The sequence below is a fragment of the Cajanus cajan genome, chromosome 3, assembly GCF_000230855.2.
Source record: "Cajanus cajan strain Asha chromosome 3, NIPB_CcT2T_4, whole genome shotgun sequence".
NCBI classification, from domain to species: domain Eukaryota; kingdom Viridiplantae; phylum Streptophyta; class Magnoliopsida; order Fabales; family Fabaceae; genus Cajanus; species Cajanus cajan.
Window position 1 is genome coordinate 77,623,128 of NC_138519.1, and position 26,021 is coordinate 77,649,148.

Consider the following 26,021-nt stretch of genomic DNA (forward strand, 5'->3'; position numbering starts at 1 on the left):
ATTGTAATTTGTATTTCAACTTTGATATCAAATATCAATGTATAGACACACATTTTAAACCATACCTGAGCTGTGAAAGTGATCTATTAATATTGCCAGCTTCCTTCAAACGGTCTCCTGCTGCACATGTTAATTTTTGCCGTTCTAACCCAGCTAGATCAACAAGACTTATTTTACTTGTTCTAAATCTGCTTACACCATCTACAGGGCTCTGTAAAGTGAAAATATGAACTCACTTCAATACCTCTTCTATTTACAAATTCTATTGTGAGGCAGAGCAGAATGAAAGCTTAAATAAATATAAGTATAAAAACTGAGGAATGAAAAGTAGTTCAAGTTAGATATGGAGATCGAGTTCCAGAAGTTTGATCTCGGAGAGATGAAGTACTTTTCTTTGGAATCATAATCAATCCAATAGCACGGGAATATAAATTCATCTTCCCAATAAAATATTCTAATATGTAACTTTAGAATATGTCTTTGAAACTAGAATTTCCTATTAATTTGTAAGATTAGAATTTCCTATAGGATAAGTAATTAGTGTGCTATAAAAATGTTGAAGAAGTTACGTACGGAAAAGAGCAAACCAATAGGTACACTAATACGAAAGGACTTCTCAAATTTAAGATGACTCCAAGGTTATGGTTTTGTCTGTAGAAATTTGATTGGAAACTTATTATACCTACCAGGTCAGATTTGATATTTAGTGGAAATCTACTTAAAAATTTTAATTAATTCAAATTCTTTATACAGCAAACAAGATATGATGTATCTATCATGTATATGTAGAATAACGGTGATATTGACATGCGAAACTTCAAGGCTTTACAGTTGCAGATAGTGATTGAACATGTAGTCCAATGATTCCAAGAGAACTTTATTTTATTTGGCAGTAATTTTTTTCATGCTAATCAAAGAAGAGGTTATAGCTCAAACAACAGCTAAAGTTGAATTTGTTTCACCAAAGAAGACAACAAGCTATAAGCAATTTGGCTAGAACAATGACGGAAAATTTGGGGGGAAACTAGTTAATTGGATATACTATAATTTAGATTGATAACAAATCAGCCATGTATTGAAAGACACAGTTAGATGGATGTAATGACAGATTCCAGTCACCATCAAGAGTATACAAGAAAGCGCACTATGTTTTATTAATGTAATGGTTCCAAGAACCAATGTTGAAGACCGTACAAACACATTTTGAAGAGACAAGCAGAAGGTATAGTGGTCCCTCCGAAAACAAGCAACAAAAACATACTCTAATAATGAAATAATTTTTACAAATGCTGAACGAAGCTTATTTTTACAGAGCAGAATGAAACAGAGCAGAGAAGCCATAAAATACCTAATAGAAGGAGGTGTGGTGGCCGGCGAGGGACTGTTGGAACGATTTAACACAGCTGGATGTGTGGTGGACGGCGAGGGACTATTGGAACGGTTTAACCGAGAAGGAGCTGCGGTGGGCGAGGGAGTGTTGGAGCCGTTTAACGGAGAAGGAGCTGTGGTGGCCGGCGAGGGAGTGTTGGAGCCGTTTAACAGAAAAGAGAAGGAGGGAGTGTTGGAGCCGTTTAACAGAGAAGAGAAGGAGATCTGTTGGGGCAAAGGAAGGTTCAAAACAAATTTCGTGTATCACAAAACTAAATTATAAAAATAAAAATAAATTAATTCTTTATCAGCATTATTTTTAATTGGTTTAAATATGTTTTTAGTCCTTCAAATTTAGGGTAATTCTGTTTTTGGTCCCTCAAATTTTAAATTATTATTTTTAGCCCTTGTAATTTCAAAAAATCTTATTTTAGTCCTTATATTCAAATTTTGATAAGAAATTTATCAAATATTATTGCATAAAATTTACCTATTAGTATCATTATCAGTGAAAATATCACAATAAATCTGGTTGATGTTGCATAACTGTATTAATTAGTCACTTTCAAATATGTTATTGGTGACCTAAGGAACTAAAATAAGATTTTGAAAATTACAGGGACTAAAAACAACAATTTTAAATTTAAGGGACCAAAAACTAATTTATCTTAAATTTAAGGGACTAAAAACATATTTAAGCCTTTTTAATTTTTGTTTCTGCTCAATTTATTTAAAATAAATAAATAAATAAAAATTTATTTTTAAAATTTAATTTGAATCAAACATGTTATTATTGATATTAAATAATAATAAATTTTCTAATATTAAATTTAATATATATTAAAATTAATTAAATATTTGTATTTAAGAAATTAGTACAGATTTTAGACATATATTTTAAAGTTTTATTTTATTAAATTAATTGAAAATTAATTATATTTTATCATTTTTTAATAAAGTGAGTGAATGATAATGAATTAATTAAAATTTTAAAATATATTTTTATTAAAAATAATTTTTTGGTCAATATGGTGACTAAAAAGTATTATAATAAATAATAAAATTAAATAAATTAAATCTTATAATGGTTATTTTTTTCATAACGCTAAATTAAATATTCTAATTATTTTATAATAAATAAAAATAAAAAATATAATAAAATATGTTAATTGATATTTCAAATAAAATACATTAAAATATTATAACCAAAAGAAATTGAATATTAAATCAAAATATTATGTAAATCATAAATAAAATTATAATAAATATTCTGATATTAAATTTATTATATATTAAAATTAATTACATATTTGTATCAAAGAAATTGCTACAGATTTTATTAAAATACTAATTTTTTTTTATCTTCTATAACTTTCTACAATCATTTTTATAAAATTTTTTTTTATTAAGATAATACCTTATTGTTGTGCAATTTTTTTAAATTAAAAATATTTAAGTTAAAAATAAAACTTTGTGAGGGCAATTGCTCTCACATATTTTAACGCTAATCTACACTTTCCTTTGGCTTGTTTGGTCTGTCAATGACCATCCATTTTATTTAAGTACTTTTTTTTTTATAAGTTTCTATTTTTATTTAACACTAAACAAGAGTACAATGTCATTAAAAATAAATTTATGAGTGTTATTAATAAAATAGAACAATATTTTAGCATTAATGAAATTTTTTCATCCTCTTAAAAATAATAATGATAATGATAATAATAATAATAATAATAATAATAATAATAATAATAATAATAATAATAATAATAATAATAATGATAATAATAATGATAATGATAATAATAATAATAATAATAATCATAATAATAATGATAATAATAATGATAATAATAATAATAATAATAATAATAATAATAATAATAATAATAATAATAATCATAATAATAATGATAATAATAATAATAATAATAATAATAATAATAATAATAATGATAATAATAATGATAATGATAATAATGATAATAATAATAATCATAATAATAATGATAATAATAATGATAATGATAATAATAATAATAATAATAATAATAATAATAATAATAATAATAATAATAATAATAATAATAATAATAATAATAATGATAATAATAATAATAATAATAATAATAATAATAATAATAATCATGATAATAATAATAATAATCATAATAATAATGATAATAATAATGATAATGATAATAATGATAATAATAATAATCATAATAATAATGATAATAATAATGATAATGATAATAATAATAATAATAATAATAATAATAATAATAATAATCATAATAATAATGATAATAATAATCATAATAATAATAATAATAATAATAATAATAATAATAATAATCATAATAATAATAATAATAATAATAATAATAATAATAATAATAATAATAATAATCATAATAATAATAATAATAATAATAATAATCATAATAATAATGATAATAATAATAATCATAATAATAATGATAATAATAATAATAATAATAATAATAATCATAATAATAATAATAATAATAATAATAATAATAATAATAATAATAATCATAATAATAATGATAATAATAATAATAATAATGATAATAATAATAATAATAATAATCATGATAATAATAATAATAATAATGATAATAATAATAATCATAATAATAATAATAATAATAATAATAATAATAATAATAATAATAATAATAATAATAATAATAATAATAATAATAATAATAATAATAATAATAATAATCATAATAATAATAATAATAATAATAATAATAATAATAATAATCATAATAATAATAATAATAATAATAATAATAATAATAATAATAATAATAATAATAATAATAATAATAATAATAATAATAATAATAATAATAATAATAATAATAATAATAATAATAATAATAATAATAATAATAATAATAATAATAATAATAATAATAATAATCATAATAATAATAATAATAATAATAATAATAATAATAATAATAATAATAATAATAATAATAATAATAATAATAATAATAATAATAATAATAATAATAATAATAATAATAATAATAATAATAATAATAATAATAATAATAATAATAATAATAATAATAATAATAATAATAATAATAATAATAATAATAATAATAATAATAATAATAATAATAATAATAATAATAATAATAATAATAATAATAATAATAATAATAATAATAATAATAATAATAATAATAATAATAATAATAATAATAATAATAATAATAATAATAATAATAATAATAATAATAATAATAATAATAATAATAATAATAATAATAATAATAATAATAATGATAATGATAATAATAATAATAATAATAATAATAATAATAATCATAATAATAATAATCATAATAATAATAATAATAATAATAATAATAATAATAATAATAATAATAATAATAATAATAATAATAATAATAATAATAATAATAATAATAATAATAATAATAATAATAATCATAATAATAATAATCATAATAATAATAATAATAATAATAATAATAATAATAATAATAATAATAATAATAATAATAATAATAATAATAATAATAATAATAATAATAATAATAATAATAATAATAATAATAATAATAATAATAATAATAATAATAATAATAATAATAATAATAATAATAATAATAATAATAATAATAATAATAATAATAATAATAATAATAATAATAATAATAATAATAATAATAATAATAATAATAATAATAATAATAATAATAATAATAATAATAATAATAATAATAATCATAATAATAATAATAATCATAATAATAATAATAATAATAATAATAATAATAATAATAATAATAATAATAATAATAATAATAATAATAATAATAATAATAATAATAATAATAATAATAATAATAATAATAATAATAATAATAATAATAATAATAATAATAATAATAATAATAATAATAATAATAATAATAATAATAATAATAATAATAATAATAATAATAATAATAATAATAATAATAATAATAAATTATGTGTCTTTATGAAAAGTAATTTTATTTAAATTGGATAAAATTCATTAATAACAAAGCTCTGATTCTCTAAAACTTAATACAAATTATACAATTGTACAAATGAGCATGTTTTAGCTAAAATTGGCAGATTTTTTTTGGCAATTTTATTAGTATGTATTATTTCTTAAATTTAATTCTTATAACTATGGGAATTCTAACATATTAAATAATTATTATTTTAATTTAGATAATAAAATAATGTCAAAATAAATTATAATGTATCGAATCATTTTAAAAATATTTTTCTTATATGTAGGGATGACTGAAAAAATAATTCACATTTACAAATACATTTAAATGTGCAATTAATAGAAAATGAATAGTTTGATGGGTGCTTAGTTAATAATAGAGTGGAAACAAGTAGTATAAAATACTCGTATTTGCAGATATTTACTTAATATATATATATATATATATAAGGATGGATCCGTTTATTTCAAGAGTAAGTCAATCTAAACTAACTCTATTTAATAACTCATGTTATACATCAAATTTCAATGATCTAACCATTGAGTTTAAAATTCTTAATTCATAGATCAAATCTGTAAATTTTTAAAAAATTTGAAAATCATTTGATACTTTGTTTCATTAATTCAAATCAATGTATAAAATTAAAAAAAAATTATGATTATCTGTCAATTTGAATTAATGAAATGAAGTATCAAATGATTTTCAAATTTTTTAAAAATTTGCAGATTTGATTTATGAATTAAGAATTTTAAACTCAAAGGTTGGATCATTGAAATTTGATGTAGAATATGAGTTATTGAATAGAGTAAGTCTATGTAAACTTACACTTGGAGTAAATGGATCTTCCTATATATATTATATATATACAAAGAGAGAGAGAGGAATTACTTATCATAAGAGTAACTTTTGGTAGAGTTATTCTACTCAAATAGAATTCATACTCTACATTGAATTTCAATCATCCAACAAATGAATTAAGAGTCATTAATGAATAGATTAAGTCTACAAAATTTTGTAAAATTTGAAAATTATATGATATTTCGTTATATTAAATCAAATGGAAATATATTTTCAAAAGTATATTATATAACAATATGATGAAACATCAAATGGTCTTCAAATTTTGTAAAAAATTGTAGACTTAATCTATTCATTGAAAATTTTTAATATAATGGTTGAATTATTTAAATTTAATATAGAATATAAGTCATTGAGAGAAATAACTCTTCTAAGACTTATTTTTGGAGTAAGTAGATCTCTCTCTACACACCCACATATATGAAGAGTGATTAACTTACTCTAAGAGTAAATCTTACTAGACTTACACTACTCAATAACTCATGATCTATATCAAATTTGAATGATCAAACTGTTAAACTAAATTTTTTTAATGCATAAACAAAATTCACAAATTTTTAAAAAATTAAAATTATTTGATACTCCATTTTATTAATTCAAATTGACATATAAACTCAAAAACATTTAATACGTTAATTTGAATCTATATAATTAAGTATCATATGATTTTCAAATTTTTAAAAAAATTTGTGAATTTGATCTATTTATCAAAAAAATTTAATTTAATGCTTAGATTGTTGAAATTTAATGTAAAATATGAATTATCGAGTAAAATAAATCTACCTAGACTAAATTTTAAAGTAAGTGGACCTCTCCTGTATATATAATTGACCATGGGGTCATCCAAAGGTGCAATTGCTCTAAATCTATGACTCACAAGGGTCCAAATTTTTTAATTTTTTTTAATTGTGAGATAATTTTTTTTATATTACTTTTATAAATAAAATTATCATTTATGTATTATTTTTTTAATTATAAATTTATGTCATTTTTATCACTAGTTTTTTAATGTATTATAATTTAACGTTTTTATTTTATTAAATTAATTGAAAATTAACTATATTTTATTACTTTTTAATAAAGTGAGTGAATGATAATGAATTAATTAAAATTTTAAAATATATTTTTTTAAAAAATAACTTTTTGGTTAATACGGTGACTAAAATGTATTATAATAAATAATAAAATTAAATAAATTAAATCTTATAATGGTTATTTTTTTCATACTGCTAAATTAAATATTTTAATTATTTTATAATAAATTAAAATAAAAATATAATAAAATATGTTAACTGATATTTCAAAAAAATACATTAAAATATTATAATCAAAATAAATTTAATATTAAATCAAAAGATTATATAAATCATAACTAAAATTATAATAAATATTCTGATATTAAATTTATTATATATTAAAATTAAATACATATTTGTATCAAAGAAATTGCTACTGATTTTAGATTTTATTTATTATGTTTATAGTAAATAAAATCCAATATTAAATCAAAAGATTGTAAAAATTATACTTCAAATCCAGGTAAATATTTTGATATTAAATTTATTATATATTAAAATTAATTAAACATTTTTATCAAACAAACTCATACAGATTTTAGATTTTATTTACTATCTTTCACAATCAAAAGAAATCCAATATTAAATCAAAAGATAATAAAAATTATAACTAAAATATTTATAAATTTTCTAATATTAAATTTAGTATATATTAAAATTAATTAATTAAATATTTGTATTTAAGAAATTGCTACAGATTTTAGATATATATTTTAAAGTTTTTATTTTATTAAATTAATTAAAAATAAATTATATTTATCACTTTTTAATAAAGTGAGTGAATGATAATGAATTAACTAAAATTTTAAAATATATTTAAATTAAAAATATTTTTTTGGTTAATACGGTAACTAAAAAGTATTATAATAAATAATTAAATTAAAAAAGAATAAATTTTATAATGATTATTTTTTTATGATGTTAAATTAAATATTCTAATTATTTTATAATAAATAAAAATAAAAGGATAATAAAAATATGTTTTACATACGGAATTTATCTACAGAAATATCCGTAGATAAGTTATCTACGGAAATTTTTGTAGATAACTTATCTACGGAAATTTCCGTAGATAATTGGACATTATCTACGGAAAACATTCCGTAGATAATATTCCTTAGAAAATTAAATTCTATCTACGAAAAAAATTTCGTAGATAATATTCTGTAGATAGTTAAACGTTATCTACGGAAACAAACTTAATAGAATATGCAATAAAACTGACTTCTCCAATGTTGTGTGCATATGCCTTAAATTACTCCCGTTTGTGCAAGTGTGTCTGCTCTAAAGAAATTCATGAGCTCTAGGACATAGGAGGTCCAGTAGAAGGTTTGACATAATAATTATATTAAATTGACAATTAAACTTAATTTTGTCTCTAATACAAAAATTTCACTTTTGATATGATGCATTTATGTAAATATGCAACAAGCAGGTGGCTTTAGTGTCGCATTTGATCCCTTTGATGGGTCCAACATTGTGGACACAAACTTCACAGTAGGCACCATCTTTGACATGTGTGACACCCTCTACCCCGCATACCATAACACATAAATAATAAAATTTGAATAATACAATCTTTCATTTTTAAAATATTAAACGTATTCAGCTAGAGAGCACCACATCCATGACTTAAACAAATAACATAATCAGTGGAAATTACAAAAGAAATAAGGCTAAGGTTTTCAAAATAGTTTAATAGAAACAACATCCTAATCTAATCCTATCCACACCCCGATGTCACATGTCCTATCAGAGCAAAGCCCAACATTGAAGTCTAAGCTTCATCGCTAACATCCTCATCCTCATGCTGATGATCACCTATATAACAATCAAAGGAAAATAACACAAAAGAAAAGGGAGTGAGAAAACAGAGATGAAATAGATACAATTGAGAAAAACTCCTCATATATGAGCATACAACAAACATAGGATTGGGGGTCAAGCCCACTACCCAATATACTTTCCCACACCTAGAGCGAGGTTTCTCATTCCCCCTTTACCTCGATAAGCAGGAGATGAAACTAAAACAGGATCTTGCTGGTCTCCTCCTTTGGGTTCTCCTTGTTCTTTAGAGAGTGTAGAAGAAAAATAAGTCAGAAGTGAAAAATATGTTTTTGGGAGTGCCAGAGCGTGTTATTTATAGACGTCAGGAGTGACCAGAATAATCCGTTTCGAATCTAGAACGGCCCGTTTTGATTCATCATGTGTTAAATTCACATCTGGAACGGCCCGTTCTTAAATCAGAATGGTCCGTTCCCAACTAGGGTTATAGGTCATTTTAGTTGTTTAGAACGACTCATTAATTCTGGGTTACTAAATATCAAAAAAAATTCTAAAATACTTTCATATAATTTGTGAAAAACAGGGTGTTACAACGTGTGGCTTGGAGATAAGTTGACTAGGATCACAAGAAAAGATCAAGTTGTTGTAGCCAAGGGATTTTGGGTCCTAGAACCATGTGTGTGGTTGCTCTTAAGGACTTCCTTGACACCCATGAATTTCTTCTACTTGGTGAAAGGTCAGGTTCATGCCATAAAAAATCTTATTTTAAGTAATCACACATTACCATATATTTATTTAAAATTGAACTTGTCAGACCTTTCAATATGAAAATTGCTTATGTTATTCCTTTGTTTTTCATTAGTGTAAAAGTTTGTTTTTTGTTTTTCAAAAATAAAGATTATACAAGTGAGTCTGTCTCTAAATTGGAAGAGGATGTCTGCACCATTAAATTTTAGCGGGTTATGTTATACATGATACACATATTTTTTCTCAAACTCCCTTTAAAGGAGTCTTATCCAAATTTTATCACATGACAAAAATGTCTAATATATATTCATATTTCAAGAAAATGGCAGATGTTAGAGAAACCATAGAAAATTGGAGAAGGAAAATTGCTCTTCCCAGAAAAATTTGAGAACCACATCTAACAACCCTGATTATGCTAAGGTTTACCTATATTTTTCTATAAGTGTTACTATGACTTGTTTGAATGAATACTTACATCTTTCTCTAGCATTCAATAGTTGATCAATTACTACGTCAATGAAAATTACACACTGAGATACACAGAGGAATGGTGCCAAATGTCAACCAGGTTTTTTTCTTACACAATAATACATGACATTTTAATATAGTTTAATCTTTTATATTATTTCAGAAATATGCATGTTCCATGAAGCTGACTATCAACCTAGTAAAGTAATATATATGATTTCAAAATGTTATATAGATTATTGTAAAAGAAAAAAGGATCTTTACAAACGTGGCATCAGTATCGACCAAAGCAAACTGAGATTGTTGTTTGTGGTAGCTTCTTTGGGATCATTGATTGAAAAAGCTGGAGGTTACAACAATGATGGTCATCAATCTGTGTTGGACAAAGTCATCAATAACATTGATGAGAGAATTCAAGTTGTCTATGAATCCAAGAATGAGCTCATTGAGTTTAAAGAAACCTTGTACGGTAAATCTACTCAACGATCTGTTGGAGTGACTACTTAAACTATTAAACTTACAATTCATGGTCAGGTTGCGTTCATTTTAAGAAAGATGTATGTTATCTTAAACAAGTATCTACAATTTAGTCATTGATTTTCTATATATTTATCATCGTGACATGAAGTTAATTTTATGTTGGTATGACTTATTAGATGTGAAAAAAAAACTAAATGAAAAATTACTTAAATAGAAAACAACACAGTCATAATATTTAAGGATTTATAAATAAAGATTATAATTCTATAATACATAACAAAATAAATCTTTCCATATCATTCTTGTAACACCCTAAATTTCATATCTTATAATAAATAGTATTTTAGAAATGAGTTTCACTTTTAAGGTATTTATTTTAGAGTTTTGAATATTATTTAATTAGTGATATGAGCTCTATTTTAATTATGTGACACTATTTGTAACTATATTTTGTTTAATTAGTGGAGTAGGAGTTATTTTGATTAAATGTATTTTATTATTAATAATTATATTTAAGTTATCTTATAAAAGGGAGAAGATATGTTTAGTAATAACAATATTATTATTATTATTATTATTATTATTATTATTATTATTATTATTATTATTATTATTATTATTTTATGGAAAGGAAGGAAGGACGTAGTAGTCTTTTGCAAATTATTATTATTATTATTTTATTAATTTGAGGAAAGGGAGGTTATTAGAAGTTATTTGAGTCATTCCACGCAATCACTTCTTCCCGACTCATTTTGTTTCTACGCTTCTGAAGACCAAGGAGAACTTGAAGGAGAGAACCAACTCGATTCTGCTTGTGCTTCCTCTTCTGTTCATCAAGGTAAGGGGAGAGTGAGAAACCTCGCTCAGGGGTGTGGGAATAATTGTTGAGTAGCAAGATTGGTCCCCAATCCCTTGTCTGATGCATGTTTCTAGGAACAGGCAAAATATGAATGATTCCTGTTTTGATGTATGAGTTTTCTGTTGTGTTCCTTGTTGGATGTGATGCGTGAATATGTGTTTAATTTTGAAATTAGATAAGTTTTGATATAAATTAGAGTGCTTTGTGGTTCCCATGGGAAACCCTATGAGAAACAATTAGGAGTATGATCTTTTGACAAGATTTAAGGTATTTTATATAAAATTGTATATATGGATTTATGTTCTAGTTGTTATTTGGAGGATTTTTACCAATTGATTTATATGATTACATGTTTGTTGTGAAAAATTGTTTGATTTCAAAGTGTAGGTTCGCACTAATTAAGTGCATCGAGCGCAGTTCTTTGCACTAGATGCAAATTCATAGTTTCCCAGGAAAGGTTGAGCCGGGCTCAGGAAAGTTGCGCAAGGCTCAAGAAAATTGCGTCAGGCTCAAGAAAGTTGCGTCAGGCACAGGAAAGCCACACCAAGCAGGATTCTTCGCTTTAGGCGCGACATTAAATTTGTCGGGCATGCTCAAGGCACGCCGGGTGTGATCCCTATGATGTTTTATATGTTTTATGTCATGTTTGAAGGTGCAAATTGTGTGGGAATTACCTTATTACTGCGTTAACGTAAGTGATGTGTTTTAAGAGCATGATAATGACAATAATCTCCAACTGATGATCTTATGAGTATGATTATGAGAAATGTGAAATGTGAACAAGTGACATGAGACATGATGTGAATTACGTGTTATTGTGAACACTATGACTATGAGAACGTGAAACGTGATGAAATGAGATAAGACATGAAGTTCCATGACAAGTAAATGAGTCCATGAAGTGTGAATGTGTGTGACATGTATCATGTGCATCTATGTGACGAGTACAATATGGAGTACACCGTTAGAGAAGGCCCTCCTTGTGTAACAACTTGAGGGAGTCCTAGGGGATAGTGCGGTTTGGATGTCTCGATTCTATCTGTTTGTGAGCATAAGACGTAACTTGCGTAGCTTTGCTATCCTAACCAAACCCTAGCAGTACATCCTTTCTAGTTGAGAGTGTATGGGTAGCTCCCTACATGTACTCCTCAACTACCTTAGGTGTGTTGTTTAGGCAGCACACTAGTGATATGTGATATGTGGCGCCACATGCTTGCATTTATGAGTCAAGTCCATGACATTATTGCATGATAAATGAGTGTGCATGTGATACTGATTGTGTATGTGTATTGTTTGCTTGTGATTTGTGCTTATGAGTTGTATTATGATTTTGTTGTGTGTGTGTGTGTTGTCTAACCGTTATTTCTGCACCTGAACATGAGTGAGATGTTTCTCACTCCCTTGTTACTCTATGTGTATTTTATTGTGTTACAGGTGATCATCAACATGAGGATGTTGGTGATGAGGCTTAGGCTTTAGTTGGGCGTGCTCTGATAGGATATGTGACATTAGGGTGTAGCTAGGCTTACTTTAGTATTTCATTATTGTTATTTTATTTTGGAAAAACTCATGTTTCATTTTCTTATAAATTTCACATTTGACCATGATTTAAGTTTACGAATGTAAATTCTCTACTCTTATGTTAGTGAAACCATTCTTTTACTTCTAAAAATTTTATTTAACCCAATAAAATGTTTTTATAATTATAATATATGTATATTGGGATAGAGGGTGTCACAATTCTAATTACAATTGAATTAGAAATCAATCAGGTACGTAAAATTTAAAGAAAGTAAATCTTCATAATAAAATTGACAAAGAAATATTTATATGATCAAATGGTTTATTAATTTTTCATATACTTATAACAATGCATAATTGACAAACCACGTTGTATATATACAAGTTAAGATACTAATAACTTGTCATAATCGTCTTAGGTGTAGATAAAAAAATTATTTATTTATTTTGTCGATTGGAAGATGACTTTCCGTATAAATTACAATCTGTGAAAGACTATCGACGTCTTTAACATCAAGCTCCTCAATCATATGGGTATTTAAATCATACCTGACTAGTTCATCATCTTTACTTCGGAAAAAAATATCCCCCTTCTTCCCAGCTCCAATAGAATGTAGAATGTAAGGCAAGGGCTCAACAATGAAAAGTTTAGTCCATGATTCCTTCACACCGACTTCACCCAAAATTGATATGTTAAAAGTGGAGCAATACATAAAATGCGAGATCAAAGCAACAGATACATTTAACAACACCAAAGTAACATCATATTCATAACGTATCCTATCTGATGGTATTTCTAACGGTATAGGTGTTGTAAAGAATACCTCGTTGCTTAAGTCAAACGACACCAAGTAATCACCACCTTGCCAATGACACATTCCATCCAAATACAAATAGTCAACCCTATCACTGAGGGGTACATCGACATCGATCTCAAGATTCTTCCAAGAGTTACTTCTCAGGCTATATATCTCCCATAAGGGGTTACGATGTTCATTTTCACGATTCCAATTATCATTGTCATCAAATAGAAGAAATTGTACATGACTAATCACCTTATAGTCATCTGTATCACGGTCATAGCCAAATCCACATGGATCAGCTGAATAAACTAAATTAGATGGTACAAACTTATTTGGGCTAGGAGGAATGATCTTCAATTCTTCAGTAGTTGGGTTCCACAGTCCAATTGTGGAATATCGGTTGTTAACGCAAAGAATTCCATTAATACTAGCATGACCCAAAATATCTATATGTGAATTCGCTAGATTTTGCTCTTGAAATAGATTTGGCCAGTCTAATTTGACCCTATTCTGAAATTTCTCACCAGAAAGCAAAAATAAGTTCTCATGATGAGTTTCAGTGATATTAGTGTTCAAAGATTGACATAGGAGGAGAACTGTATCATCATAGTAAGAACGATGATTAGATAAGAAATTATTGCGAAAGATTGTCATGAAATTAGGGTTTTCAAGTAAGGAGACCCATGATTTACAAACACAGCCAAATCTCTTAATAGATTTTAAAGGCAATTTCCCCATAATAGAGAATGTCAGATCATCAGGTATGCGGTTCCTAAACTGTTCACTTACGATATCCACAAATTTTTCTTTCTCAGTCCAAAGGTAAATGGGATAACTAGTGAATTGAAAGTGTTTCTTGACAAGGTCCTTAATCCTGGTCTCTTCCAAGTACTCCAACTATTGACAAAAATGAAGGAATTAGTGAATTGCATCAAAAGAAATGGGGTTTATGAATAATTTGTGTACCTTACCTGGTCCTCCTTAAGAAAGAGGGTGATTTTGGTTCCCTTCCTGAGTTGTTGGCCACTAGAGTCCTTGGTAACAATGAATGAGGCACCACCTTGAGATTCCCAAGTGTATTGGTCATGGTGGTTATGATTGGTGGTGACCATGACCTTGTTAGCAACCAAGAAAGCGGAGTAGAAACCAACGCCTAATTGACTAGACCTTCCCAAATTGTGAACCAAATCTAAAATAATACACACACCACACCTATAAGCATGAAATGCACACACACATATAAAATGAAAATGCAACACATTACCTGTTTTGGTCATGCCAATGCCATTATCAATAATGGAAAGTGTTTTGTTAACCTTATGAGGGACCAATCTAATGAATTGAGCTTCTAACTCAGTTTGCCTCTCATATCGAATTTTGTCCAAAGCCTAGAAAAGAAACACAAATGAAATTGAAAATTTTAATCTTTACAAAACTATAATTGAAGGACTACTTACCTTGAAAGCATTGTTGATAAGTTCATGAAAGAAAGTTTCTTTGTTTAAATGGAAATTGTTGTTTATAACGCTCAGTGACTCAACCTTGAATTCGAATGTCTCGCTTTCACCATCACCCATTGCAATTACAAATAGAACAAAAAAAATCAAAATTTTATGTTATATTCTCTAGGGAAAACAGGATTATTTTTCTTATAATTCTTGTATCCTCACCAACTTATATTCACGCAAATGGATGAATTTTTAAATGAAATACATTAAATACATTAAATAACATATCGCAAATGGACGAACTTTTAAATGAAATACATTAAATAGTAGATATGGTATTAATTATTTTCTTAATTAATTATTTAAATCAAATCATCTTATTTCCTAGGGGTGTGTAAAATATCCTTTTGGATAATAAAATTAAATATATGTGTTTAAATTTTCACATATTTAGGGGGTGTATTGGAGTAGGATTTCATAGGACTTTTTTAGTTGAAAAAAGTCCTGCGAATTTTAAAAGACTTTGCAAGATTTTCATAACATTTAAGACTTTGTAGAATTTTGCAATACTTTGAATCAAGATTTTAATAGATTTTGAAAAACTTTTAAATAGAGATTTTAATCGACTCTGCAGGACTTTGTGGAGTTTGCAAAATTTCATAAATTTTTAACATACGATAAGAGTTCAAGATTTTTTTTTCACATTTATATTTAAAAAGAGTCAAAGACATATATATATATATATATATATGTTATATTCTCTGGGGAAAACAAGATTATTTTTCTCATAATTCTTGTATCCTCACCAACTTATATTCATGCAAATGGATGAATTTTTAAATGGAATACATTAAATACATTAAATACCAGATCACAAACGAACGAACTTTTAAATGAAATACATTAAATACTATATATGGTATTAATTATTTTCTTAATTAATTATTTAAATCAAATCATCTTATTTCCTAGGGGTGTGTAAAATATCCTTTTGGATTATAAAATTAAATATATGTGTTTAAATTTTCACATATTTAGGGAGTGTATTGGAGTAGGATTTTGTAGGACTTTTTTAGTTGAAAAAAATCCTGCAAATTTTAAAAGACTTTGCAAAATTTTCATAAGTTTTAAGACTTTGTAGAATTCTACAATACTTTAATTCAAGATTTTAATAGATTTTGAAAAACTTTTAAATTGAGATTTTAATCGATTCTGCAGGACTTTGTAGACTTTGCAAAATTTCATAAATTTTTAACATACGATAAGAGTTTAAGATTTTTTTTCACACATTCAAATTTAAAAAGAGTCAAAGACATATATATATATATAATAATTTTTTATATAATTAAAATTTAACAAATATTTTTAATATTTAAATTATACTATAATTAAAATTCATAATAAATAGAAATATTTAAACATATGAACTAAAATTGAATTTATAATCAATAATTATTGATATAAAATCATTTTAAATATTAATAATTTTTCAAAAATAAATTATCAAAATAAAATTAAAAAAATATAATTAAAATATAATAGATTGAAAGGTTAGATAATTAAAAGTTTATATATTAACATAAAAATGAAATGAATATAATGGCTAAATCCCTAATTTGGACCCTTATAATATTAAAAAATTTAATTTGGTCCTATTTTAATTTTTTTGTTTTAATTTAGTCTCAATTTATTTCAAATACTTCAATGTGAGACTTCCGTCCAAATTTCACAAACGATGTTTAAAGTCTGGGAGAATCACGCCCCTGATATCAAATCACGACCATGATTCTCACACGTGATGTTAAATCTCGTTCTTCGTTCTCTGATCACCACCATCGTCGAAAATTGCCACACGTTCACCTCCACCTTTTCGTACACCTCCCTCTGCCCAGTTATCATCGACCTTCATCGGTGAAACTACCACCTCTTCCTTTCCTTGCTCCCCTCCGAAGACGTCGACGTGACAAATGACATACGTTGCCGTGGAGCACCACAGTAACACCTTCGTGACGAAGAGAGTTGGAAGGGAATGACAAAACTTTCAAAATGGAAGGATATCTCCATGTAGAAGTCGCGGATGCGTGCGATGGAAGCGACGATGCGGGGGAGCCTTCAGCACAACTTGACCCAAGGGAGAGGTTGGTAGTAGCGCGCGATGATGACGACGATGGCTTCCTTTTTTGTGCACACGACTTCTTGGAGCGTGCTCCACCCATTGTGGTTCTAGAGGCTCCAATCTGCGTTGGCGCAATTGAGAATCTCGGTAGAAAACCCTAAACCCTAAGATGCACTGATGTCATAGACTCAACTCATAAATATATGCATGTGGCGCCATACGGAAGTTCACATATCATCATTGGTGACCCTAAGGCACACCTAGTTAGCATATCGTGGGTGACCCAAAGGAACACCTGGTTACATCATTGGTGACCCAAAGGCACACCTTGTTAGCATATCATGGGTGACCCAAAGGTACACCTTGTTAGTCGTGGGTATGCGGCCTCAGCGGCACACCTGGAGTATATATGCATATGATGCATGTCATACAATCATAAACTTAACATTTAACATGTTACAGAATTTCCTATAATATACCATATCATAAGCATAATTCATACTTATATTATATTTTATTAATCCAATAGTCCAAAGGTCCAATAATTCAATAGTCCCATAGTCCAAAGGTTCAGTAGTCCAATAGTCCATTGTCCAACAGTCCAACAGTTCAATAGTCCAAGGTCATTAAGTCAAGGGTCCAATAGTTCAAAGGTCTTTAGGGATCATATAATTTATATTTCCTGGTATAATTATATCCTTAAGTAAAATAGGAAGCTTAATGAAAATAAGGAGGCTCGGCCTTCCATTTAGATAATAAGTCTTAATTTATAAGTTAATAGGAGGCTTAGTCTTCCATTCAATGAATATTTTAGAATAGTAAAAGTGAAGTTATCCATTAATTATAATTATTAATTACCGCAACAAGAAAATCAAGTAGTACAAACAAAACACAGTAATAATATATATTCAAATAATCAAACAACAGACAAGGGATCGGGAGCCAATCCAACAAACAGACTATTTAACAATTATTTCTACACCCCCAAGCAAGGTTTCCCACTCCCCCCTTACCTGGATAAATAGGAATTTGGGCAGAATCTCCTCTCTTTCTCCTTAAACCGGAACCGGAACTAGAGCAGAACCTTCTCTATTCTCCTCCTCTTTTCACAACCTAGGCAGAACCTTCTCTCTTATTTTCTCTTTCTATCTCTCTAGAATTCCTTCTCTCTAAACTTTTCTTCTCTCTAGTTATGAATTTTCAAAATCCTTAGGTCCCTATTTATAGAAATTTTGAAGTTACTATGCACTATGCACTATTCATTAAAATAATAATATAATTACTATTCATGAATAGTAAAATACTATTCATCCAAATAATTTGAGTTTTTACGTAAGTGCTTACGTTTTTTTTCAAAATTACTATTCATATGAATAGTAAAATACTATTCATAAATACGTATACATAAATAGTAAAATACGTATATGTAAATAGTAAAATACATATACATGAATAGTAAAATACGGGAATAAAATACTTATTCACATAATAAATAACTCTTTTCATTTGAATAAAATTTTGGGATATTACATTTCTCCCCTCCTTTAAGAAATTTCGTCCCCGAAATTTTCCTGAAATAGAAAAGGATAATCTTCACGCATCTTGCTTTCTAACTCCCAAGTAGCACTTTCTTCAAAATGTCCTCCCCAAACGACCTTAACCAAAGGAATTTCCTTTCCTCTTAGTTGTTTCACCCTCGTATCATCAATTCTTAAAGGAACTGTTTCATAGGTGAGATTATCTTTCAATTGAACATTGTCAGACTCGATGATATGGGAAGGATCATGGACATATTTTCTGAGTTGGGAAACATGAAAGACATTATGAAGATTTGAAAGAGATGGGGGTAAGGCAATTTGATAGGCTACTTCACCAATTCTTTTAAGGATTTGATAAGGACCAATGAAACGTGGAGTAAGCTTACGCGATTTTAGTGCTCTGCCTACTCCTGTCCAAGGAGTAACTTTAAGGAATACATGATCACCTTCATTAAACTCAAGGTCCTTTCTCCTCTTATCACTGTAACTCTTCTGCCTACTCTGAGCTGCTCTCATTCTCTCCTGGATCATCTTAACTTGTTCAGTAGTTTGTTGAACTATCTCAGGTCCTAAGATAGCATTCTCTCCAGGTTCTACCCAACACAATGGTGTTCTACATCTCCTACCATATAGAGCTTCATAGGGTGCCATCCCAATACTGGAATGGTAGCTATTGTTGTAGGTAAATTCTATCAAAGGTAGGAAACTATCCCAACTACCCCCATGTTCTAAGATGCAAGCTCTCAACAAGTCTTCCAAAGATTGAATAGTTCTTTCGGTTTGACCATCTGTTTGGGGATGGTAGGCTGAACTCAATCTAAGCTTAGTGCCTAGAGCCTCATGTAAACTGTCCCAAAATCTAGAAGTAAACCTAGGATCTCTGTCAGAAACTATACTAGTAGGAACCCCATGTAATCTCACAATCTCACTTATGTACAACTTGGTTAGTCTCTCCAAAGAGTATCTAATGTTAATGGGAATAAAATGGGCAGACTTAGTCAATCTATCTACAATCACCCATATAGCATCTAAGTTTTTCGTAGTTTTAGGTAATCCAACTATGAAATCCATAGAGATGCTATCCCATTTCCATACAGGCACATCCAAAGGTTGCATCAAACCTGAAGGTTTTTGGTGTTCTACCTTAGCTTTTTGACATACTAGGCAGGCATACACAAATTCCTCCACTTCCTTCTTCATCTTAGGCCACCAAAACATCTTTTTAAGGTCTTGGTACATCTTAGTGGCTCCAGGATGAATACTAAGGCTACTCCTATGTCCTTCTTCAAGAATTGCTCTCTTAAGTTCAGGCACACTAGGAATACACAACCTATCTCTAAACCTCAATACTCCATCTATTCCAATTCTAAATTCACTTTTCACACCTTGATTCAACTTCTCAGCTTGACTCAATAAGAAAGGATCTACCTTCTGACCTTTTCTAATTTCATCTATCAAGTTATTAGTCACCTTCAAGGTTCCCAACCTAATACTCTTAGAGGTTAGTTCACACCCTAAACTCATATCCCTAAATTCCTCAATCATGTGCAATTCCCTCATCATTAAAGAAGAAATTCTCAAGGATTTCCTACTCAAAGCGTCAGCTACCACATTAGCTTTGCCTGGGTGATAGTTCAACTGAAAGTCATAATCCTTAAGAAACTCTAACCATCTTCTCTGTCTCATATTTAATTCCTTTTGGTCAAACAAGTACTTAAGGCTTTTATGATCACTAAACACCTCAAATCTAGATCCAAACAAGTAGTGTCTCCACAACTTAAGCACAAATACTATTGCAGCTAACTCAAGATCATGGGTAGGATAGTTTTGCTCATGGGTTTTAAGTTGTCTAGACGCATAGGCTACTACCCTTCTCTCCTGCATAAGTACTCCACCTAAACCTGATTTGGAAGCATCACAAAATACCTCAAAAGTCTTGCTAGGGTCAGGTAATATTAACACAGGGGCACTAGTTAGTCTTCTCTTAAGTTCTTGAAAACTCTCTTCACACTTAGAGTCCCACACAAAAGGTTGGTTTTTCCTAGTCAATTTGGTCAAAGGTAAAGCTAATTTAGAAAAACCCTCTATAAATCTCCTATAATACCCAGCTAGTCCTAGAAAACTCCTAATCTCAAAAACTGACTTAGGTGTTTTCCATTCAAGAACCGCCTCTACCTTAGAAGGATCTACAGCTATTCCATCCTTGGATATCACATGCCCTAGAAAATTTACACTCTCCAACCAAAATTCACATTTTGCCAATTTAGCATACAACTGTTTCTCCTTAAGGGTTTGAAGAACGATCCTAAGGTGCTCAGCATGCTCCTCCCTATTCTTAGAATACACTAGGATATCATCTATGAAGACCACTACAAATCTATCCAAGTAAGGGTGAAAGATCCTATTCATGTAGTCCATGAAAACACTAGGTGCATTAGTCACACCAAAAGGCATCACTAAATACTCATAGTGCCCATAGCGGGTCCTAAAAGCAGTCTTTGGGATATCCTCGGATTTCACTCGGATTTGGTGATAACCTGATCTCAAATCTATCTTACTAAACACACAAGCCCCAACTAGCTGGTCCATAAGGTCATCTATTCTAGGCAATGGATACTTATTCTTAATGGTTACCTTATTCAATTGTCTATAATCTATGCACAATCTCATGCTCCCATCTTTCTTCTTGACCAATAGAACAGGCGCTCCCCAAGGTGAAACACTAGGCCTAATGAATTGTTTCTCTTGTAGTTCCTCTATCTGTTTCTTAAGCTCAACTAACTCTTTAGGAGACATCCTATAGGGTGCTATAGATATGGGTGCGGTACCTGGCACTAAGTCTATACTGAACTCAATCTCTCTCTCAGGTGGTAAACTAGACACATCCTTAGGAAATACTTCTGGAAATTCTCTCACTAAGGGAATCTCATCTAGCTTATTCTCAGTCTCAACTGTTAATGAAGATAAGATCATGTATACCCTTTCATTTTCCTTTAAACAAGTTTTAATGTCAGAAGCACTAAGAAATTCCGTACTCTTACATTCACCAAATGAAATGGATTTATCAAAGCAATTTAAAAGAACATGGTGAGAAGATAGCCAATCCATACCAAGGATTACATCTAATTGACTAAGAGGCAGACAGATTAAGTCAACTAGAAACTGTTTATCAGAAATTGTCAAAGGGCATTTTAAACACACTAGGGATGTAGTTACAGAACCATTAGTAGGGGTTTCAACAACTAAATCAAAATTTAACAAAGATACAGGAAATTTCAGTTTTTGGACACAAGAGATGGAAATAAAGGAATGAGTTGCACCAGAATCAAATAGTACAACAAAAGGAGTCTCAGCTATGAAACAAGTACCTTGTATCAAATTTTCTGACTGAGCAGCTTCAACACCACTAAGAGCAAATACTCTTCCTACAGTCTTTGGTCGTTCGGTTTGCGATCCTGATCCAACGACACGTGTTCTTGGTGGTTCAGGACATTGAGTGCTAATATGTCCTTTACCACTACAGTTGAAACAGGTAATCTCCTTGTCACGACATTCTGACTTGTTATGACCAACACGTCCACACTTCCCACATCTCCCTGAAAAAGTAGATCCTCCAACACTTCCAGTAGTATTTACAGTGGTTCCTCTAGTAAAGGAATTACTTCTATTATTAATAGTCATATTCCCTTGAAATCTTGTAGGGTTGGAATAAGGCTTACTTCTACTAGAAGTATTAGAATTCACTGTACGAGCAGGGCCTCCAGCTCCTTTATAGAAAGCAGCACGAGCACGGTTGTCACGATCATAAATACTGCACTTATTGACCAGAGTGGGAAAATGATATATCTCCTGATAATTGATTGCTGTTTTCACTTCAGGACGCAGACCATTTACAAACTTTATGCATTTGGCCCTTTCCCCACCTTCACCATGATAGTGTGTACAGTAGCGGACCAAAGCATCAAACTTTGCAGCATATACCTCTACCGTATCGTTTCCTTGTTTTAGTTCAAGAAATTCCATTTCCTTCCTACTCCTTACATCATCTGGAAAATATTTTTCAAGAAAGACCCTCTTGAAGTTCTCCCAATTCAAATGTACGCCTCCATCAATTATCCTCCGAAGTGCTCCTTCCCACCAAAAGTAAGCATCAGCTGTCAGCATGAAGGTGGCTAGCTTCACTCTCTCTGTAAGGGGACAATCCATAACATTAAAGATTTTCTCGATCTCTGATAACCAATTCATGGCGGCATCTGGGTCATAACCTCCTTTGAAAGTGGGTGGATTATTCCTCTGAAATTGCTCCAACCAGTTAGGAGCAACTCCATTCATATTATTGTTGTTCATAGCTTGGGCTAATGCTTGGAGAGCATCAGCAATCGCACGATCATTTCTACCAGCCATATTCTAAAGAAATAATACAATTAATAGACATAGGCAAGCATCATATCAACATAATAGATCTCACAATCAATTCATTTATCAATAAATATAGTAGACACATAACTCACGGCCGATAAAACCGACCTGCTCTGATACCACTAAATGTGACACCCTCTACCCCAAAATCATTAATAAACATAAACTATATTTATAAAAGATTTTCATAGAATGATATAAAACAATAAGTATCATAAGGTAGAAGATGCACATTCATAAATTCATACACATAAATATCAAACTTAAGAAGTTATTATAAAACAAAGATTATAAATTAATCCCAATAAAGGTGGCAGTGCCTCCTAGTTAGGAATCAACTTATAATTTATTAAATTACACAAGAAAAGAAAATGTTTTTAGAACAAGAAAGACATCAGAGAAATCCTAGCTAAACCCGATGTCACATCCTATCAGAGCATGCCCCAAGAAGCCTTTAGGCCTCATCACCAACATCCTCATGATGATGATTACCTGCAACATAAATTTAAACATATACAAAAAAAATAACAAGGGAGTGAGAAACATCTCACTCAGTTGTAGATGGAGAAATAAAAGTTAAATAGCACACACACATATAATCATTATCATATATAATTATTTATCATGCAATGATGTCATAGACTCAACTCATAAATATATGCATGTGGCGCCATACGGAAGTTCACATATCATCATTGGTGACCCTAAGGCACACCTAGTTAGCATATCGTGGGTGACCCAAAGGAACACCTGGTTACATCATTGGTGACCCAAAGGCACACCTTGTTAGCATATCATGGGTGACCCAAAGGTACACCTTGTTAGTCGTGGGTATGCGGCCTCAGCGGCACACCTGGAGTATATATGCATATGATGCATGTCATACAATCATAAACTTAACATTTAACATGTTACAGAATTTCCTATAATATACCATATCATAAGCATAATTCATACTTATATTATATTTTATTAATCCAATAGTCCAAAGGTCCAATAATTCAATAGTCCCATAGTCCAAAGGTTCAGTAGTCCAATAGTCCATTGTCCAACAGTCCAACAGTTCAATAGTCCAAGGTCATTAAGTCAAGGGTCCAATAGTTCAAAGGTCTTTAGGGATCATATAATTTATATTTCCTGGTATAATTATATCCTTAAGTAAAATAGGAAGCTTAATGAAAATAAGGAGGCTCGGCCTTCCATTTAGATAATAAGTCTTAATTTATAAGTTAATAGGAGGCTTAGTCTTCCATTCAATGAATATTTTAGAATAGTAAAAGTGAAGTTATCCATTAATTATAATTATTAATTACCGCAACAAGAAAATCAAGTAGTACAAACAAAACACAGTAATAATATATATTCAAATAATCAAACAACAGACAAGGGATCGGGAGCCAATCCAACAAACAGACTATTTAACAATTATTTCTACACCCCCAAGCAAGGTTTCCCACTCCCCCCTTACCTGGATAAATAGGAATTTGGGCAGAATCTCCTCTCTTTCTCCTTAAACCGGAACCGGAACTAGAGCAGAACCTTCTCTATTCTCCTCCTCTTTTCACAACCTAGGCAGAACCTTCTCTCTTATTTTCTCTTTCTATCTCTCTAGAATTCCTTCTCTCTAAACTTTTCTTCTCTCTAGTTATGAATTTTCAAAATCCTTAGGTCCCTATTTATAGAAATTTTGAAGTTACTATGCACTATGCACTATTCATTAAAATAATAATATAATTACTATTCATGAATAGTAAAATACTATTCATCCAAATAATTTGAGTTTTTACGTAAGTGCTTACGTTTTTTTTCAAAATTACTATTCATATGAATAGTAAAATACTATTCATAAATACGTATACATAAATAGTAAAATACGTATATGTAAATAGTAAAATACATATACATGAATAGTAAAATACGGGAATAAAATACTTATTCACATAATAAATAACTCTTTTCATTTGAATAAAATTTTGGGATATTACAAAGTATACTAAAGTGGGTTGGATTTATGAAAGAAGAAAAAAAAATTCTTTATTACTTTAACTTCGTCTTGATTTCTCATTATTAAAAGTGAATTTATTTTTATGACCAAATTTTCAAAATTTAAATTCAATTTGACTTAAATGATCTTCACCATGATTCTCCTTCCATCATAAAGCTAGGCTTACATTGGATGTATGGTCAAACTAATTAATGTTTTTAAAGTATAGTATCCAAATTCTAATTATATGAAGATATATAAGATGAAAAATATTAGATTTTATTTGAATTTCAAGATAAAGATAATAACTATGAATTTGATCAGATTTCATATATGCAATATACTATTTTACAAAAGAAAAGTAGGACATTTATACTCCAATCTGGCATTATTTTTAATTACAAAAGACTCACCTTATAATTTATTTCATGTTAAGTTTTTATTTTTGTTTCTCTCATTCCTAGTTTCACTTCATTTCTCTTTTCTATAG

The 26,021-nt window shown here is 28.3% G+C and overlaps 2 protein-coding genes and 1 pseudogene across 4 annotated transcripts; 1 reads left to right on the forward strand and 2 right to left on the reverse strand.

Annotated features, from left to right (window-relative positions):
* Window positions 1–8,356: 8,356 nt before the first annotated feature.
* On the forward strand, window positions 8,357–11,230 carry LOC145955915 (sedoheptulose-1,7-bisphosphatase, chloroplastic-like; annotated as a pseudogene).
* LOC109800130 (uncharacterized) lies at window positions 8,645–16,226 on the reverse strand. 3 transcript variants are annotated; one of them, XM_083071387.1, is made up of 4 exons: window positions 15,484–16,226; window positions 14,998–15,414; window positions 13,773–14,923; window positions 8,645–9,184 (listed from the first exon to the last, which is right to left on the reverse strand). In XM_083071387.1, the coding sequence occupies exons 1-4, from the start codon at window positions 15,601–15,603 to the stop codon at window positions 9,181–9,183; spliced, it is 1,692 nt and encodes a 563-aa protein (XP_082927513.1). In that variant the 5' UTR covers window positions 15,604–16,226; the 3' UTR covers window positions 8,645–9,180. The 3 variants fall into 3 exon arrangements, with proteins under 3 accessions (XP_082927513.1, XP_082927512.1, XP_082927511.1); XM_083071386.1 differs by lacking the exon at window positions 8,645–9,184 and having other exon boundaries at window positions 13,446–14,923; window positions 14,998–15,215; window positions 15,291–15,414; XM_083071385.1 differs by lacking the exon at window positions 8,645–9,184 and having other exon boundaries at window positions 13,446–14,923.
* Window positions 16,227–17,369: 1,143 nt separating this feature from the next.
* LOC109789796 (uncharacterized) lies at window positions 17,370–25,510 on the reverse strand. Its single transcript, XM_083072080.1, has 3 exons — window positions 25,016–25,510; window positions 22,345–23,535; window positions 17,370–17,711 (listed from the first exon to the last, which is right to left on the reverse strand). The coding sequence occupies exons 2-3, from the start codon at window positions 23,530–23,532 to the stop codon at window positions 17,370–17,372; spliced, it is 1,530 nt and encodes a 509-aa protein (XP_082928206.1). The 5' UTR covers window positions 23,533–23,535; window positions 25,016–25,510.
* Between the last annotated feature and the right edge of the window lie 511 nt (window positions 25,511–26,021).